Below are 17704 nucleotides of genomic sequence, written 5' to 3'. Positions count from 1 at the left end.
CTATAACTGGGACCTCTTGGGAAAAAGCAGAAGAATGACTTTGTCCCGGATCTGCTTGGTCTTTACTCCATAGACAATAGGGTTGAGTGCAGGTGGAATAATCACGTAGAGGTTGGCAAACATGATATGAAAGGTACGAGGGACATTATGTCCAAAGCGATGGGCAAGGATGGAGAAGAATGCTGGAATATAGAACATGAGGATGACACAGATATGGGACCCACAGGTGCCAAGGGCCTTCTGGCATGCATCTCGGGAGGGAAGGCGAAAAACAGCACCGAGGATGAGGGTGTAGGAGACAGCAATTAGGATCACGTCTATAATCACTGTCATGATGGGGACAGAAAAACCATACCAGATGTTGATGGAGATGTCTGCACAGGCAAGCCGGGCAACACCTATGTGCTCACAGTATGTGTGAGCAATGATGTGTGTCTTACAGAAAGGTAGGCGATTCACCAGGAAAACACATGGGACAAAAACACAGAAACTCCGTAAAGAGATTCCCACAGCAATTTTGACAATGGCTTTGGGGGTTAGAATAGTGGTGTATCTCAAAGGAGAGCAGATGGCTACATAGCGGTCAAATGCCATAGCCAGCAGTATAGCTGAGTCTAGGACAAAAGTGTAGTGCAAAAAGAATAATTGGGTGAGACAGCCAGGAAAACTGATTTTCTGTGGACCAAACCAGAAGATGCTAAGGGTTTTGGGAACACACGTGGTAGACAATATGAGATCTGTCAAGGCCAGCATAGAAAGGAAAAAGAACATGGGTGTGTGAAGACTGTGCTCCACCACAATGAGATAGACAAGAATACTATTGCACACGATGGCCACAAAATAAATAAAGCAGAAGGGGATGCTGATCCAGACGTGGTACTGCTCAAGTCCAGGGATGCCTGAAAGGGTGAAGGGGCCTGTGTTGTAGCTACTCAGGTTGTACATGGCTGTTGAAATCCAATGCATAACTTCTGTGTCCTAAAAATGAATTGTTATAATGAAGATGAGAAAATTGTATGGTTATTCTTTCTCCATCTCTTCCTCAGGTTCAGTTCTCCTCTTTCCTATATTTGAAGAAAGAAATTCCATTGTTTTTAAGAATAGTGCTCATCACTTTAAGAAATAATCCTTAGACCCCAGTACTCCTGGCCTTCATCAACAAGTTCCTCTGGAACCTTAAAATTCATAAAATGCTATTCCCACTTTAATTAATAAGTTTACCCTAAGTCAATATATTCTGTGTTGCTGTACAGGTATGTGTGGTGAGAAAAATAATCTAACTACATGCAAGAATACAAACTAAAGGAATGGGTCACAATTGGGAAAATAAGGTCATTATCAATTATAGACTCCTGCTATACACCAGGTTCTTACACAAATATTATCTTTCTTAGAACAGCCTTTGGGAACATGGATTTTTAACCCCTTCTTTTTTTAAAATTTTTTATAGAAACTGAAATTTTGAGAATTAATCTGACCAAAAATGATCTCATCTTTAGTAACTTGCAGCATCTAGATCATTAGTTTCCACAGCCAACACCTTTCAGGCCACTGTCTCATGCCAGGTGACACTTTTACATATTGTCAGAGGCCTAGAATTCACAAAGGGCATGGGAATGTAGAGAAGAGTGTGAAGTCCATCACTGGAACCACAATTTGTCCAGCACACCAATGCTACCCACGTTTTAATGACTGTCTTGAAAGTCCTTAGGACTAGCAGTCTGGAATGTCCTCTTAGACTGTCATGTTTAATCCCTCACATGGAGAATGTTACCAGAAAAGATGTGAGGCTCAATCTCCAGTCCACCCTAAGGAAAGAAGGAGGAAATCTTGTGTAAGAATTAAGAAAAAATCAGTTCTATTGTGCTTTTTATAATACAGAGGTGACCTCTAGTGGAAAAAAAATAGAATTTATATATTCTGAATTCTGGATCATGATAAAAGCAAATAAGCAAACTTTAGAACAAGGACTGATACTTTTTAAGAACTTTGGATGTACAACAAAAATTGAAAAATCTTCATATGAAATCAATTTTTAATACTATTAACAATCCTATGAGATAGGTATTAATATTATCTACTCTTCCTGAATGCAGAAAATGAAGAAGAGAGAAGGAACTTGTGTCAATAGCCACACAAGAAGGAAATGATAAACTGGGCTTGGTGTCACACACCTATAATCCCAGAGATTCTGGAGTATGAAGCAGGGGCATCAAAGATTGGAGGCCAGCTTGGGTAACTCAGTAACAGCCTGACTCAAAATAAAAAGTAAAAAGTGCCGGAGATATAGCTCAGTGTTGGATTACGTCTGGATTCAATTCCCAGTACCACAAAAATAAAAGGGAAGAATGAAATGATAAATCTGAATCAAACTCAAGGAGACTTTTCCTAAATTCCCATATATAACACCAAACTTCTCTATAGAACCAGTAGACTATAGAGAGTGTATATGATATCAGTCTTACAAAAGACCCAAAACTAACCCATGTAAAGTTAGTAAATTAAAAGTCTAAAACAAGTTAACATCATAAAATCAAACTTATAATAAATATAGATTACTTAAACTCCCCTATTAAAAAAGCAGAGCTATTTTTAAAAAATACAATTATATGTTGCTCATGTAAAACCTAAAACAAAATGACCCAGAAAGGATAAATTATAAGGAAAACATATAATTTTTTTTAAAGAGAGAGAGAGAGAGAGAGAGAGAGAGAGAATTTTAATATTTATTTTTTAGTTTTTTCGGCGGACACAACATCTTTGTTTGTATGTGGTGCTGAGGATCGAACCCAGGCCTCACGCATGCCAGGCTAGCGCGCTACCGCTTGAGCCACATCCCCAGCTCCAGGAAAACATATAATTCAGACAAATTTAAATGTAAAGGAAGAAAACTTACCAAAATGGAAATCAGAAAAGGTAAAATTTCATTCATAAAGCATTAAGTATAATATAAGGAATACTCCCTGATGAAGATGTAAGTCATGCCAGTGGCAGACAATTCTTCTTAGAACTCTTATTTGAGATAGCTGTTTCCTAGCAACTTCATTTGCTCACTTTTTCCTATGTTTTAATGATCTTCCACAATTCTCCTTAAAATTCTTTTTAATTGTTTAAGACATGTCTAGACATTAACTGGAGTAAGTTTGGTATTCCTGTGTGGCTCACCTACCCAAAATGTTGTTCTCACAGGATGGTTTTATATGCTATTGAAGTATAGTCACCCAATTCCAATGTCACACCATAACTCAGTACCATTTATCAGCCCCATAAATAAAACATTAAGACATTCCACTTTGAATCTGCTCAGTAATGTGATTCAGTTATCAAAAATTTGGTCTTTGAAAACCTCTAAGATATTGACTTTCTCACTTCTACTCATTTAGACTCTAGGCATCTTTGCATTCTTCTCTAACCAGGTGAAATTCTGATTCATCATTTCAATTACTCTCTTACCAATATTTTGCTTGCCCTTGCTCCACTGACCTTCCATCATGTATGTGTCGCAAAACTCGATTCCTAGATTAATTAACCTAGTAATTTCTCTAGGTCATGGAAAACAAACTTGCTAACTTTTTAAGGAGGCCTATTTGCATCCCCATAACTTCATGACAATTAACCTTCAACTTCACTCTTGATGCTGCCCAATGATCCATCCATGTTCGAATCCATCTCCTCCATAACTTTTTTCTCTACTTTCCTCAATCCCATCTCCATCCAACTTCCCCATCTCCCTCCAACTACATCTTTAGACAGCAACCTTTCATTTTATTTCAAAGAGAAATTAGAAGTCAGTAGATATGAAATCATGTATGACTAAGGCCTCACATTTGTATTGGCATCTTTTCTCTACCCTTATTTTCTTGTTATAGTTGGGAAAAAATGCCCCTTTCATATCTGAGGCCAAAATCAAATCTGTACCTTCTATCTCAAGCTTTCCCTCCTTGCCAAGTATCTTTCATTGTCATTCATTCTCCTTCTGTCCTTTGTCTTCAACATAGCCCTTTTAAAATTTGTTCATTTAGCATTTAAACAATTTAAATGTGTGGAAACATTTTCTTCTAGTTTAAACGACGAAAACCAAGGACACTTTCTCATTCATAGGTGGATATGTAGTTGTCTGCATTATTTATCTTTATTTTCTCATCCCCTGCTTATCTGGTTCCCACTAGTCAACTGAAGCTGCTTTCACTCAGGACACCAATGGCATAAGTGCCCCACCTCTTTAGCCTTTGTTTGACTTCTCAGCAGCACTTGACACTATTGATCATCTCTCTCCATCCTGATGCATTCTCTTACCTTGAGGTTGTGTTACAACACTCTGAGGTTTTCTTCAACTTCCCCGGCATCTTTTCTCATCCTTTGCTGTTCTTCCTATTCTGTATCTCTTATATCCTGATATTTCTCAAGGCTTTGCCTGAGTCCCTTTTTATTCTCTCTACACTTTTTCTGATCTATATCATTAGCTCCTAAGTTCCCAATTAATAGTTACAATTGACATGTTCCAATTCTTTACCTCTCATTTAGATCTTGCAAGACACATAGATCCAATGTCTCCCTGGATACCCTCTTTTGGATGTCTCATAAGTACCTGGAGATTATTTTTTCAAAAAATTTAGTACTCATACTTCCTCAAAGCCTGCTTTTTCTGGCTTTGTCCAATATGTAAGAGCATATTAGTATTATCCACTCAATGACCCAAAGCAGAAACTTCAAATTCAACATTTATATCAGCCTGTATTTAAAGGACCCATGTGCAATGAAATATATTGAGCCAATCTTTTTTTTTTAATAAAAATTTTAAATCCTTAACAAAACTAAAAAGGCCTCAAAATCTGTTCTTGCTTCATCTTTTGAGCCATTCCAAAAATGTTTCTAGAAACATCCTGAATTTTCTAGAAATCAATGTTTTAAAAAAATTCCATTAAAAAAGCATTGTGGGACTGGGGTTGTGGCTCAGTGATAGAGTGCTTGCTCAACAAGTGTGAAGCACTGGATTCAATTCTCAACACCACATATAAATAAATAAAATAAAGGTCCGTTGACAACTAAAAAATATTTTTTTAAAAAAAGAACAATTAAAAAAAATAAGCATCATGATAAATTTCCCTATTATTTTATTTCCCACATTCTAAGTATGTAGTTATTTACTCTTACATTTCCACTTAAGTTTTCACTGAGGTGCATATATTTTCTCTGAAATGAACAGAAACGAGGCCACAAATAGAGGAAACCTATGTGATGAAGAATAAGGCCACTGTCCTTCCTTCAGTTTGAGCTATTATACGTAAGGCATTCTGAACTGGGACCCATGCCTTGATTGATCATACACTGAATGCGGCTCCTTCTTAACAATTGTTATTAAAAAAATAAATCTAGGGCTAGGGATGTGGCTCAAGCGGTATCGCGCTCCCCTGGCATGCGTGCGGCCCGGGTTCGATCCTCAGCACCACATACAAAAAAACAAGAACCGCCAAAAACTAAAAAATAAATATTAAAAAATTCTCCCTCTCACTCTCTCTTTAAAAAGTAAAAATAAAAAATAAAATAAATCTAAACACTAGGTGTGTTATTCCAAATATTTGTGAGGTAACACGTGTTCTATTGGAGCCAAAGTCTCCAGACCATGAGGCTATCTGCAGATTTCTCCCCTTGATTTAGAATAATTGTTTCCATTCCTTCTCCTGCTTTAAAGCAAAACTAAGTTCTATGTATCAGTTAAGTCTCAGACAAGACCCCTTTCATTCAGTTTAATGATATTTATATGATACTCCTCTAGGAACAGTTTCTAAATCTCTTTATATTAGAAATTATATCTCCTTTTTTATGAAATTCATCATACTTACAACTAATTGTTTAATATTTATTTTCTTCTGGCTCGACTACAATCTCTTCAAAGTCAAACAGCATGTCACTTTTGTTCATATTTTGTTTTGATAATGTACTCAGTGACTATATAGAGATGCCACTCAATAAAACTTCAAAATTGAATATCACTAATGAGTCCAGACAAAAATGAAGATTTACATTGACTCAGTGTCTCTAAAAATATATTTTAATTTATTAAGTATGAATTATTTTAAAATAAAACAAAATAAGCCCATGAAAACTGATAGCCACTAATATGCCAAGCCAAGAAGATGTAAAATAATTATTTTTAAAGATAAAAATGAATAATAACTATTTTTTTTATTAACACTGTTCATAAAAACTTCATCAGCAATATAAGGCCTTTTTTGGGATTTCTTACTTTTGCCTGTCCTTTTTATATTGGTTAGGAGAAAATTTTTTGAAAATATTAACTCCCAAGACTGAATTAGGTATCTCAGTTGAACACACTCACAATGCCATATATACTCATCCCCTGTAGCAGCACTTAGCAGTTTATTGCATTTATCTGTATATCTTCTATCTTTCTTGAGATTAGACATTTTCACATTCATAGCCTTATCTTCTCATCTTAAAACACTTAATTTTACTGAATAAATGAATGATGTTTAAATCATGGCTTACAAGCTTCTGTTTGATATGGAACATAGCCCACCTGTAGTCTCCTTCTATTTTTCTGTATTCCACTAAAGTTCAGCTTAATGAATGAATAGCTAAAATAATTAAAAGATGAATGAGTGAGTGAATAAAAAACATAATACCATTAAAAATATACCCAGGCACATACAGATTCATAAAATCTACAGTCACAGATTAGATAACTGCTTAAAAACCAATTTTGAGTATTTTGAACTTGTGTTTGATTTGTGTTTCTTATTTGTTTTATACTGGATAAGGTAATTTATTTCTCTAAAATGACTGTTTCCTCATAGATGTTATGTGGGGATTATATGAAAAGATTCTTAGCTTGGATGGGGCTGGGGATTCGGCTCAGTGGTAGAGTGCTCACCTAGTATACATGAGGCACTGAGTTCAATCCTCAGCACCACGTAAATGTAAAATAAAGATATTGTGTCCACCTAAAACTAAAAAAAAAAAAAAAAAAAAGTTAAAAAAAAAAGATTCTTAGCTTGGTACTTGAAAAATATCAAACCATTCATAAGTAGCAACTAGTATGCAATGTCATTGTTACAAACATATGCATGTACCTACTGATGCAAAAACCCACAGGAGTACAAAGTTGCAGATCACACAGAAACCAGAGAGTTGGAGTATATTCTTCTATATCCAAGTTCAAATCCTTTGATCTGGGCTGTCAGATTGTGTCCTCCATATATAGCCTCAGTTCTACTTTGCCCATTTAACTATAGTCATTCCATTCTCTGAGGCTTTAAAATCTGAGCTGCAGGTTTTATTTCACAGGGAAAACTAGTCTAAGTCCAGCCCTGTCTTCTCTTAGCCTCCCCTTGATCTTTGTGCCTTTCAGAAGCTGAGCCTGCCCTTGACTTCCCAATGCTGGCTGCCAACACTTACCAAACCCCTGACCCCCGATGGGGACTGAGGGATGAAGAGAAATGCCACTCTTAAGAAGAATTCCTCTTATTCCTCTTCCTGGATCTTCAGAGAGGGCACTCAGAGCCTGCAGTCCCCTGAGGGTCCATGAACATAAACCCAGTCAATGAATTGTGGATTGCACACGGAAACATTCCCCAAGCGTCCACACAGAGGTCCCAAGAGCTATGGTGAGCTGAGTCCCTGCCGGCTCAGATCTTCCCAGACAAGTAGTGTCCTGAGAAAGAAAAATTCTCAGAGGCTTTAAATATTCCAAGTGCTCTGTGCTCTCTACACTGTTGCTAGAACAATCTACTGGGAAATCTGAGTGTTTATAGTATGTGTATATTTGAAGGAATCTGAATCTGAATTTCTCTAAGTAGCTTTTTTGTTGGTTTGTTTGTGGGACTGAGGATAAAATCCAGGTCCTCACACATGTCAAGCATGTGCTTTACCATTGAATTATGCCCACAACTTCTCCATGTACTATTTTATTAATGTTGTAAATATCCAATCATTTATTTATTTTAATATGTGAATGCAAATGGGTAGATGAGAGGAGGAATACAGTTTCTTTCTGGTTCAAATGAAAGATGATTCGGAGAATACCATGGTTATCACAAATTGGTATTGATCAAACAGTGGAACTTTCCTAGAAAACTCTTTACATGTACTGTCACACACAATCCTGTCAATTCAGATAGCTTTAGAATCACTTTCTTTCTTCAGTCATTGTTCTATCCCTTGTCATTTCTGCTGTTGGGCTCTGATTAATCTAAAGATTTCAATCCCATACTCTCCTCCAAAGCCATAGTAATCTTCCTAAGAGAGAAATGTGAGTATTGTTTCTGCAATTTACAGAAGTGTTTAGGGTAAAGCAAATCTTCATTAGCAAAACATATGAGGTCAAGCAATTTCAGACTCTATTTCCTATTGCCATTCTACCCTGAGGTATGCCATAAATTCTAGATTCACTTTAAATAGATTAGAATCTATACAGAGTCCCAACTGCATTATAATTTCTCAAGCACAGTCTCCTTTGCATATGTTATCTTTTCCTGCTCTTTTCTGCCTGACCTCTGTGTTCACTGCCTGATAAGCTGGCAGTAATCAAAATGTCTTGTAATTACTTGTTTGGCTGTCAGTTTCTGCTTTCAGAATATGAGTTACACAGATCTCACCCTCAGTCCAACACTGAATTTCCATGGTTGTTCAGAGTGGGCATGAAATTTGTGCTTTCAATTAGTGTTATTAATATAGTAGTAGTAACAGCATTATTAACCCCTCTATTTATACCACATTTTACTTATTGAAGTGTCCTTAGAACAGGGAGTCTGACTTCATTCACAGTAGAAGAAAAAAAAAAAAGAGGTAGTTTTAATGCATTTTATGGGTTAGTCTCAGATGCATTATTTCCATTGCAAAATTCACAGTACACTGAAATAAATCTCCCAGAATTATACGTGCATTTTTGAAATATACATGGTCTGTAGTTAATATATACTGACATTAATTAATAGTAATATAATAATTTGTTTCACTGATTATAACAAATATGCCCCACTAATGTAAGATATTTATAGTATTTTATTACTAATTAAAGGGAAACCTTTATAATATCTTTTTACTGTGCCAGAAACTACTAGACTAAATTCCTAGAAGACTCAACTTAAATGCTGATTGAGAGTATTGGTGCTAAAATCCTTTAGCCAATGTGTGTGGGAGTGGCTTGTGTTTTAACTTTACGGCTGCCTGAGACCATGGATAAACACTGTGATGAATAGTAAACTAACCAAAAAGCTTAATGTACAAAGCAGGAAACTGAGTTATCCAGAGGAGCTTTGAAAAGGACTTAAAAATCTCTAGGAATATAGAGTTCAGGTGTAAGCAGAGCTGTGGGAGCCCCAGATTCTCACCTCTTACTGACCTTAAAGACTGCAAAAGCCAGGAAGTGAAGGCTTAGAAGGTTGGTTATAAACTAAAAGGCTGAGTGTTGTATATGTGTCCAAAAATGCTAACAAAGCCCCTCAGGAAAGACTGGGAGATTTACTTTTTTTCTGGGGATTTAAGAAAAATCTCTGTTTATTCATTAAATGATCACTAAGATAACTGAATAAAGAATTCAGTAGTGACACATAAAAAAGAATACAAACTTTACAAGAAATATTTCCAAAAGTCACTTTTAAAACAATTAGCAATAACAGTGAATCCTGGAAAGTGGGAAAGACTCTAATTCCCAGTGTTACCACATTGCGTTGTTTAAGTTTTCCAGCTTTTATTTTATATAAACAAGCAAAAAAGGAAAGACATAAAACATATGGACCATCACAGAAAAAGAAAAATCAACCGAACCTATCCCTGAAAGAGCCCAGATGTTAATACAAAAACAAAACAATAAGAACAACAACAAAAAAAAATTAAATAAACTAGTTAAAATATGTTCATAGAAGTAAAGGAAAGTATGCCTAGAAAAGGAAAATATCACACCAAATATGAAATATCAAGAAAAAGATAGAACTTGTAAAAAGAAACCAAGTAGAAATTCTTATGTTAAACATGTACCATAACTAAAATAAAGGTTCACTACAGGAGCTCACAGACAAATTGGTGCAAGCAGAAAAAAAAGCAGCAGCAAACAGGAAGATCGATATATAGTACCCAAAACCAGTATAGAAAGCAAAGAATATAAAAAGGGCTAAGGATGTAGCTCGGTGGTAGAGCACCACTGGGTTCAACTTGCAGTACCTAAAGAAAAGGGCGGGCAGAGGGGGCAAAAATAAAATTTATGAAGCTTCTAAAAGAAAGTATAAGGGCAGATCTTCATGACCCTGAATTTGGCAACATACTGTTACATGTGACACAAAAAGCTTGAGTGATAAAACAAAATGCAGATAAATTCAACTTGATAAAAATTTAAAAAAAAAAAGGTTTCAAAACACACCATCAAGAAAGTGAATAAACAGCCAGGCACAGTGCTACACATCTGTAATTCCAGCATCTCAGGAGGCCATGACAGGAGGATCACAAGTTCAAAGCCAGCCTCAGCAGCTGAGGGAGACCCTAAGCAACTTATTAAGACCCTGTCTCCAAAGGAAACATAAAAAGGTCTGAATACGTGACTCAGTCATCAAGCACACCTGGTTTTAATCCCTGGTACCAAAAATAAATAAATAAATGTAAACAAACAACCCTCAGAATGAAAGAAAATACTTACAAATCATGTGTCTGATAAGCATCTTGTATCTAGCAGAAATAAAGAATACTTACAATTCAATAATAAAAAATCAAATGTCCAAACTATAAAAATGAGCAAAAGACCTGAATAGATATCCTCCAAAGCAGATACACAAATGACCACTGAGCATGGGCACAGATGACCACACACTCATCAGAGAAATGCATATCAAAATCAAAATTAGATCATCAGCTCACATTCTAAAGTGTCTAGAAGCAAACTTTCAGGTAGCATAGAGCTTCGATGAAGATGGGGAAAACTAATCTTCATATATTCCTGGTGGGTGTATAAAATGATACAGCCACTTGGAAACAGCCTGACAATTCCTCAAACAATTAAGCATAGAGTTACCACATAACCTAGCAGTTTCACCTTTAGTTATACTTAGGAGAGAAAAAAAAATACATATCCACACAGAAGCCTGAACACAAATATTTATAGCAGCACTATTCATAACAGCTTCCAAAGGGCTAGGAATGTAGCTCTGTGGTAGAGCACTTGCCTAGCATGTACAAGGGCCTGAGTTCAAGCCCTAGTACTGCAAAAAACTAAAAACCACAAACACAATAGCCCCCAAATGGGAAATAATCCAAACATCAACCAACAAATAAGTGGATAAATGAAAAGCACTGTGTCCATGCATTAAAATATTTGGCTATGTGGGTGAGCAGAAGAAAAAAGGAAAAGCAGAGAGGGCAGATGAATGGTGAATGACATAATCAATATATAATCTATACATATAAAAATATCATTGTGAATCCCATTAATTCCTACAGTTAATGTGTATTACTAATTATTATTTTTTAAGCCTTAAAAATGTGCCTACACAAAGGAATGAAATAATGTCACACACAACAACATGGATGAACACTAAAAGCTGTTATTGCTAAATTAAAGAAGCCAGTCACAGAGGCCAGATAATCCTATGATTCTGTTTATATGAAATGTCCAAATTAAGTACATCCCTAAAGACAGAAGAAAAATTAGTCATTTTTAGGGGCTCAGTAAAGTGAGGTATGAAATGTGACTGATGATGGATAGAGAGATTCTTTGCGAGGTATAAAACAAAGTTCTGGAATTAGGTAATAGTGACAGGTGCACCATCTAATGAGTACGCTAAAAGTAAATTAATTTCATACCCTAAAAGGGTTAATTTTATGGTAAGTGAATCGTACCTCGATTTTTAAAAAGACTAAGAAAAATCTAGCCCCAAAGTGGCAGTCATCCTAAATTTGGAAGATGCTGAGACAGATGTATCCTATTTCCTGTCTTCCTAAATACTAGCCTTTAATATTTCTGCTTTCTTTCTGCTGCTCTAGTTCCCCTGATAACCCTTCATCTGAATTCTCCAAAGCACTAATTAGTATCACCATATATTTTATTTACAATATCTTTTCATATTCCTTGCCTCAGTGGCACAATAATCTTAGACATACATACACACACACACACACACACACACACACACACACACACACTTTTCAGTCCCAGCCACAATATGACACTCTGTGAAGACTCCCTAACCATAGCACGTAGAATTATCCCCCTTCATTCTGGGCTCCCATAGCATGTTTTAATCACAAGTATTACAATCACTGGTGGTCTATTGACCTCGAATGCTGACTGCAGAAGGGATGGATTAAGCTTTGTTAAACGGATAAATGAGCGAGACACAATAATCCCTATGCATCCTTTTCTTTAGGATGACAAAGAATGTAAGAGATACTTATGAGTAGTGGAGGGGTGAAGAGAAGGCTAAAGTAAAAAGAAACATGGGTTTGAAAGCAGACACTAGAAAGGTAATGAATGAAATAAAGCCCACAAGGAAAATGCTTTCAAGAAGAGCAATGGGAAGAAGAAAAAAAAATGTGGGATTGAAGGCATAGGAGAGAACAAGTATTGGAACAGGAAATGAAAAGCAACTCAGGCTGAGAGCCTCTGAGTTGTTGCTGAGCCCTGCCCTGTCCCCAGATGACCCAGAGTGTCTGTCAATAGAGCCCTTCCATTTAGCTCTGTGCCCAAGCGTGTACCTGTGTGCCTTTTGTCACTGTGTTAAACATGAGTCACATTGACCCAAACACTGCTGGAGGGAATTGGGACTGAGAAAGGAAATGTTACACAGAGGCAAGAGAATCTCAGCTCCCAGAGGAGAAGAGGTTTTAATAAACACTGAGGCAAGATGTGAGATTCTGATCTTTTTATTAAGGAAGCCTATGCTCCCTGTGAAATATTGAATTGATAAAATCTGAGTCTAAGAAGGTGGCATCAGAGAGGTAAGTCTGAGTCAGATACTTTTGAGGATGGAGAAGAGGTATTAATACAAAGGAGAGGTGAGAAAAGGATACCAAATGAGTGCATAGCTCTGTGGCAGTGTTCACGGAGGGGCGGGTGGCTGAAGAGAAGAATGGGCTGGGGTAGCTGGAGTCACTGTTTTCCCGGGGAGTGGAGTGGGAGAAGCGCAGCTTAGGAGGTCACTTTCCAGGTAAGGATGGAGATATTGGTGGGTAATTGATCGTTGGCTCCTAAGGAGTGTGCATGATTCATAAATTACACTTGGATCCTATCCCCAAACATTGAGGAAGGGTGGAAGGAAAAGTCTAACTCCTGTGCATGGGAACCGTGTGCAAAGGACGCGAGGGTCAAGCTCCTTGACAGAGAAGTCAGGTAAAGAATTCAAAACCAGGTGATGGGAATACACTAGAATAGTAAAAGGGATAAATTATCCACTAGAAAGAAGAAAATCAAAAGACAGAAAAGGACAGCTAGAGAAGAAAGAAGAAAGAAAGAAAGAAAGAAAGAAAGAAAGAAAGAAAGAAAGAAAGAAAGAAAGAAAGAAAGAAAGAAAGAAAGAAAGAAAGAAAGGAGTTTGTGTTTGAAGATCTGGATTTCTTCTGGCAGAGATAAACCAGAACAACCCAGTATAGATTTGTTGTACTGGAGCTTGGAAGAGAAGAGAGAAGAGAAGCCTTAGAGACATATCATGGGTTAAGAAACCAATAAGGAATGAGTCAAAGGATGACAGAGGGGTTCCAGGGGAAACTGCCTAGATTTGCAATTGTGTGTGTATGTGTGTGTGTGTGTGTGTGTGTTTAAAATAACTTAAGAAAGGCTGTCAATGAAGAATTCATTTTTTAAAAAAAATCATGTTATAAAAAAAATCATGTTATAAGTATATATAGATATACCACAGATAATTTTGCCTTTATGCATAAGGAAAAAGAATCAAATATATAAACAGATGAATGAAAGGAAGTCTAGCAGAGTAGAGGAAGGAGAATGCGGGGAGGGGAGGGAAGAGGAGGGAAAGGGGGAAAGAAAAGGGGGAATCATAAACTGAAATCAAATTCTATGCATCTATGAGTTTGTTGGGATGAACCCAACTGCTATGTATAACTATAAAGGTCTAATTAAAAAATAGACAGTCGGGCACAATGGCACATGCCTGTAATCCCAGGGGTTCGGAGGCTGAGGCAGGAGGATCACAAGTTCAATGATAGCCTCAGCAATTTAGTGAGGCCCTAAGCAACTCAGCACGACTCTGTCTCTAAATAAATGTTTTTAAAAAGGGCTCTGGATGTGGCTCACTGACTCTGTAGTTAAGCACCCCTGGGTCCAATCCCTGGTGAGAGAGAGAATAAAGAAAGAAAGAAAGATATTTAATAATATCGCACAGTTTAGTAAGACTTCCACAGACAAAAATTTAATTTAGTATACTAACAGGATAAAAATTATGTTCATTTTAAAGTCCAGAAAATTGTTAGAGAGAGAGAGAGAGAGAGAGAGAGAGAGAGAGAGAGAGAGAGAAAGAGAGAAGGGCTGTGTGGGGACATAGCTGATAGGTAGAGCATTTGCCTAGCATGCATAAGGCCTTGGATTTGATCCCTAAAACTAAAAAAAAAAAAAAAAAAAAAAAACCCTTAAGGATCTTATATCTAGGTAAAATAAAATATATTACAATGTGACAAAGGAAACAATGAATAGCAGAGAGACATTAACACCACTTTCTTTCAAACTGAAAAATGGGTAAATAATTTATAGGAGGAAAATGATCATATGAGTTGGCTCCTGGTTAGTTTTGAAGTCTGCTATATAGGAGAAAAGTTCAATTGAGAAACAGGATTTGGACAGTGATAAGAATAGCATATTTGTTGTGACAATAATTTAATCGAACTGGGGAGGGCAGTGTTAAGTGCCCTCATACATCACGAAGATTGCTTCTGAGGCTATCATCTCCACTGGATCCTGACTATGTGAGCTGAAGAGAGCACTAATTAGACTGAGTTGAAGCCTGAACACATTCAGGGGTAACACAGCAGAAACCCACAGAGACTGAGAAGTTTATGATCCTGGCAGAAGCAATGAACAACTGCTAGGGATAGAGAAGAAAGTTAAAGGTTCTATCGCTGGTTCAGAAACATTAGAATCAATCTGAATCGTAGGGAGTGGGGTCTTGCTTAAACACCAGTTGCAGTTCCCCAGCCCAGATTTTCTAATTCAGTTGGTTTGCAGAATTCACAAGTTCCCTGAGGATGTTGATGACATTAGTCTCAGAGCCATACTTAAGAAGCATTTTCCTTCCCACTCCAGACAATTATACCACATTTCACAAGACTTGGGGACTCAGAAAACATCGCACAGTTTAGTAAGACTTTCACAGACAAAAATTTAATTTGATATACTAACAGGATAAAAATTATGCTCATTTTAAAGACCAGAAAATTGTTACTCAGAGAATACAGTGAATTGTCCAACAACACACTGAAGATAGCCACAGTTAATAACTGACGAAGCAGTTATCTGACTAGGCTTTTTTTACAAGCTCCCAGGGTCCTTTCTAACTGCCATAGCTGTTTTCACTGCCTCCACTCATCAGAGCATCTGTGCCTGGGGGGAAAGAGTGCAGGATCTGCAATGCCCACCACCTTCAACCCTATTTTTCTATTCTTCCACAACATCTGCAGAGGCTATTGTCCTCTGTTGTAGGACCACAGTCCTCTGTGTAGAGCCTGAGGCTATTGCAAAGCTTATTACAGTCTGCACTCACAGAGATTGTATTCCTTTGTTTATTTGTTTGTTTTTGCTTTTTTTTTAACACAATGCTTTTATTTATTTTATTTTTTTTAATGTGGTGCTGGGGAATGAACCAGGGTCATGCCCATGCTAGGCAAGCACTCTCCCGCTGAGCCACAATCCCAGCCCTGTTTTTGCTTTTTTGATGTGCTGGGGATTCAACCCAGGGCCTTCTGCATGTGAGACAAGTGCTTTACCACTAAGCTACATCCTCAGCCATATATATATATATATATATATATATATATATATATATATATGCTGTAGATGAACACACAGTATCTTTATCTTTATTTTATGTGGGACTGAGGATCAACCCAGTGCCTCACACATGCGAGGCAAGCACTTTACCACTGAGCTACAGCCCCAGCCCTAGAGGTTGTTTTTATTGCAATAGATGTCAGTGTTTTTCAGAACTGGGACACTGTGCAGAGTCTGTGATGTATTTGAACTCTGTAGTTTTCCCTCTTACAGCTGTGTAGAGAGCTCCTGAATAAGGATGCAGAACCTATCTGTGGGAGGGACCTATGATTGTGTACTTTGTGCAGAGCCAGGGTGTGACTGTCTATAGAAAGTACGCCTTTGTGCAAAGCCCTTTAGTGCTGTGGGCCTGTGAGTATGTGCAGACCTTGTGGTTGTTTGCAAGTTTGACAGGAGCTCTGTTAGCATATTCAATGTCTGAAGCTGTTTTTCCCCTGTGATACAGTCTGCAGAACAATCGTGGCTTTTTCATCTGCTACCGGCATAGCAGCTATGAACCTCTCTGACACTCGAGTGGCAGGCTGCCTCCTCACTGGCATCCCTGGACTGGAGCACCTACACATCTGGCTCTCAGTGCCCTTCTGCACCGTGTACATAGCTGCCCTGGCAGGCAATGGCATTCTAATTTGCATCATCCTCTCCCAACCAAGCCTGCATGAGCCCATGTACATATTCCTGTCCCTGCTGGCCAGTGCTGATGTCCTACTCTCGACTTCCACCATGCCCAAGGCACTGGCCAACTTCTGGTTGGGTTCTAGCCACATTTCCTTTGATGGCTGCCTCACCCAGATGTTCTTCATCCACTTCCTCTTCGTGGCTGACTCCGCTATCTTACTGGCCATGGCCTTTGACCGCTATGTGGCGATCTGCTCCCCTCTGCGATATGCCACAATCCTCACAAGGAAGGTCATTGGGCAGATCGTTGCTGCCACCTTGACCCGCAGTTTCATCATTATGTTTCCATCCGTCTTTCTCCTCAAGCGCCTGCACTACTGCCGGATCAACATCATTGCACACACCTTCTGTGAACACATGGGCATTGCCCGTCTGTCCTGTTCTGATATCTCCATCAATGTCTGGTATGGACTGGCAGCTGCTCTTCTCTCCACAGGCCTGGACATCATTCTCATTGCTATTTCCTATATCCACATCCTCCTAGCTGTCTTCCACCTCTCTTCTCAAGAAGCCCGGTCCAAGGCCCTGAGCACTTGTGGATCCCACATCTGTGTCATTCTGCTCTTCTATATCCCTGCACTGTTTTCTGTCTTTGCCTACAGGTTTGGTGGGAAACACATCCCACGTTATGTCCACATCCTGCTGGCCAACCTCTATGTGGTCATCCCCCCTATGCTGAATCCCATCATTTATGGAGTGAGGACCAAGCAAATTCTGGAAGGCGCTAAGCAGATGTTTTCAAATCTTGCCAAGGAATTTAAATAAATGCTATAAACTTGGCTTCACCTGAATCCCTTTCAATACGAATCATTTCTCCTGTTTTCACTACATCCTCATCTCTACATTTTCCAATTATCGCCATGTTATTCTAATCCATGTCCCAACTTATTTAAATATGTCATCTAGGCAAACCAGATTTCCTTTCTTAGAAGCCTGTTTTAATACTCATCCCACTATCTTCTAATATTCAAATGCATTCTTATCTTCCATCACTTCAATAAGAACTAGCAAACCAGGGTTAATGTA

The 17704-nt window shown here is 37.9% G+C and overlaps 2 protein-coding genes across 2 annotated transcripts; one reads left to right on the top strand and one right to left on the bottom strand.

Annotated features, from left to right (window-relative positions):
* LOC124091120 (olfactory receptor 52H1-like) lies at positions 1–945 on the bottom strand. Its single transcript, XM_046442091.1, has one exon. The coding sequence runs from the start codon at positions 943–945 to the stop codon at positions 1–3; it is 945 nt and encodes a 314-aa protein (XP_046298047.1).
* Positions 946–16269: 15324 nt separating this feature from the next.
* On the top strand, positions 16270–17443 carry LOC124091119 (olfactory receptor 52B6). Its single transcript, XM_046442090.1, has 2 exons — positions 16270–16354; positions 16449–17443. The coding sequence occupies exons 1-2, from the start codon at positions 16270–16272 to the stop codon at positions 17441–17443; spliced, it is 1080 nt and encodes a 359-aa protein (XP_046298046.1).
* Positions 17444–17704: the final 261 nt, after the last annotated feature.

Source organism: Marmota monax, unplaced genomic scaffold (genome assembly GCF_021218885.2).
Source record: "Marmota monax isolate L192 unplaced genomic scaffold, Marmota_monax_Labrador192_F-V1.1 WCK01_AAM20220418_F8-fsc00068, whole genome shotgun sequence".
NCBI classification, from domain to species: domain Eukaryota; kingdom Metazoa; phylum Chordata; class Mammalia; order Rodentia; family Sciuridae; genus Marmota; species Marmota monax.
The sequence above is the reverse complement of the archived record's forward strand: the minus strand, read 5'-3'. Positions and strand labels throughout refer to the sequence as shown.

What these genes read in the sequence shown, in the direction of transcription:
- LOC124091120 (XM_046442091.1), bottom strand. Translation starts at nt 945, where the DNA reads ATGTACAACCTGAGTAGCTACAACACAGGCCCCTTCACCCTTTCAGGC.
- LOC124091119 (XM_046442090.1), top strand. Translation starts at nt 16,270, where the DNA reads ATGATTGTGTACTTTGTGCAGAGCCAGGGTGTGACTGTCTATAGAAAG. An exon ending in CCCTTTAGTGCTGTGGGCCT is followed by an intron (nt 16,355 to 16,448) that starts GTGAGTATGTGC and finishes CCTGTGATACAG; the next exon opens with TCTGCAGAACAATCGTGGCT.